Source organism: Lepidothrix coronata, unplaced genomic scaffold (assembly GCF_001604755.1).
Source record: "Lepidothrix coronata isolate B3197 unplaced genomic scaffold, Lepidothrix_coronata-1.0 Scaffold3692, whole genome shotgun sequence".
NCBI lineage: Eukaryota > Metazoa > Chordata > Aves > Passeriformes > Pipridae > Lepidothrix > Lepidothrix coronata.
This window is the reverse complement of record NW_016693872.1, coordinates 1-1,386: the sequence shown is the minus strand read 5'-3', so window position 1 is coordinate 1,386 and position 1,386 is coordinate 1. Positions and strand designations below refer to the sequence as shown.

General features: G+C 68.3%; 1 protein-coding gene across 1 annotated transcript; it reads left to right on the top strand.

Moving 5' to 3' along the window:
- The first annotated feature begins 83 nt into the window (after nt 1–83).
- On the top strand, nt 84–1,361 carry LOC108491978 (cocaine- and amphetamine-regulated transcript protein-like). The gene is made up of 3 exons (XM_017803762.1): nt 84–304; nt 1,070–1,153; nt 1,254–1,361. The coding sequence occupies exons 1-3, from the start codon at nt 140–142 to the stop codon at nt 1,359–1,361; spliced, it is 357 nt and encodes a 118-aa protein (XP_017659251.1). The 5' UTR covers nt 84–139.
- Nucleotides 1,362–1,386: the final 25 nt, after the last annotated feature.

Here is a 1,386-nt window from a genome sequence, read left to right as displayed (position 1 = left end):
TCTCCCGGGGATGTGTCCCCCCGTCCAGCCTGGTGACGGTGGCAGGGCTGGGGGGACACACGGCTCTGCGTCAGCGGGTGTTTGCCCACGCCGGGGGCTGGCGGGGGCTGGGGGATATAAAGCTGAGCCCGACACTTCCATGAGAATCCAGGGAGGCTCCAGCACCGGGAACATGGGACACCCTTGGCTCTGCCTGCTCTGCCTGCTGGGCTCTGGCCTCATCCTGCTGGGCACCCCCGAGCCAGTGCCGGGGGTCCTTCCCCCCCTGAGCCTGCCCGGGCAGAGCCGGGAGGAGACGGAGCTGGTAAAGGGGCTGGGGCAGTGGGGGGAGCGGGGAAGGGGGTCCTCAGCACCCCCCGTGCGGCTCTGGGGCACCTCAGGGTGCTCCTGCTCCCACCACCCCGGTTTGGGGGCCGGTTCTGGCCGTGCCGGGGTGTTCTTGGGGAATTCGGGAAGGGGAAACTGAGATCCCACCACTTTTTTTGGTCTTGTGCCGCTGCTGTCGGGCACTGGGGGGGCTCCTCGCAGGAGCAGCACCGGGGACATCCCGCAGCATGTGGGAATTGCTGGGTTGGGGAATTTTACCCGTTGTTCCCTTCCCTGCCCTGTCCTGACGGGCTGCTCTGGCTCGGGGGTGGGGACGGGAGATGCTGTGACGGGTGGGGGGTGTTGGGGAGGGGTCGTGGGGGGCGGGATGCACCCTAAGCACTGCCCTGAGCCCCCCGATCCTGCTCCAACCCTGATTCCTGACCCAGACAAAGCCAGGCACGGGAGGGGATGGGGGATGATCCTCAATGGTTGGGACAGAATCCTGGGGGACTTGGCTTGACAAGAATCCCTGGACATTCCCGGGGACTTAGGGTGATGCAGATCCAGACACCAGGGATGTCCTGGGGGCCTTGGGGTGACAAGGATCCAGAGCCCGTGGACATTCCTGGGGACTCAGGGTGAAAGGATCTGGAGGGCTCAGGGTGATGCAGATCCAGAGCCCCTGGGGGACTCGGGGTGATCCGGCCCGGAGCCCCGGGATGTCCCGGGAGCTCGCGGTGTCCCGGTGTGTGTCCGGCAGGTGGAGGTGCTGCAGGAGGTGCTGGAGAAGCTCGGGACCAGGGATCCGCCGGCGCTGGAGAAGAGGCTGAGCTGGGTGCCCTCGGTACGGCGGGGCAGGGGGGCGGTGGGTGCTCACCTTGGGCGCTCGGGGGGTACCTCCCGAACCCCCTCCGGGTGCCGGGGCTGACGGTGCGGTCCCGCAGTGCGAGCCCGGGGAGCCGTGCGCGGTGCGGCGCGGGGCGCGCATCGGGAAGCTCTGCAGCTGCCCCCGCGGCACCTCCTGCAACCTCTTCATCCTCAAGTGCTCCTGAGGGATCGGGGACACCGGGGGACACC

Coding starts and splice junctions, on each gene's coding strand:
- LOC108491978 (XM_017803762.1), top strand. CDS start 140: ATGAGAATCCAGGGAGGCTCCAGCACCGGGAACATGGGACACCCTTGG. Junction 305..1,069: donor GCCGGGAGGAGACGGAGCTG/GTAAAGGGGCTG, acceptor TGTGTCCGGCAG/GTGGAGGTGCTGCAGGAGGT. Junction 1,154..1,253: donor GGCTGAGCTGGGTGCCCTCG/GTACGGCGGGGC, acceptor GCGGTCCCGCAG/TGCGAGCCCGGGGAGCCGTG.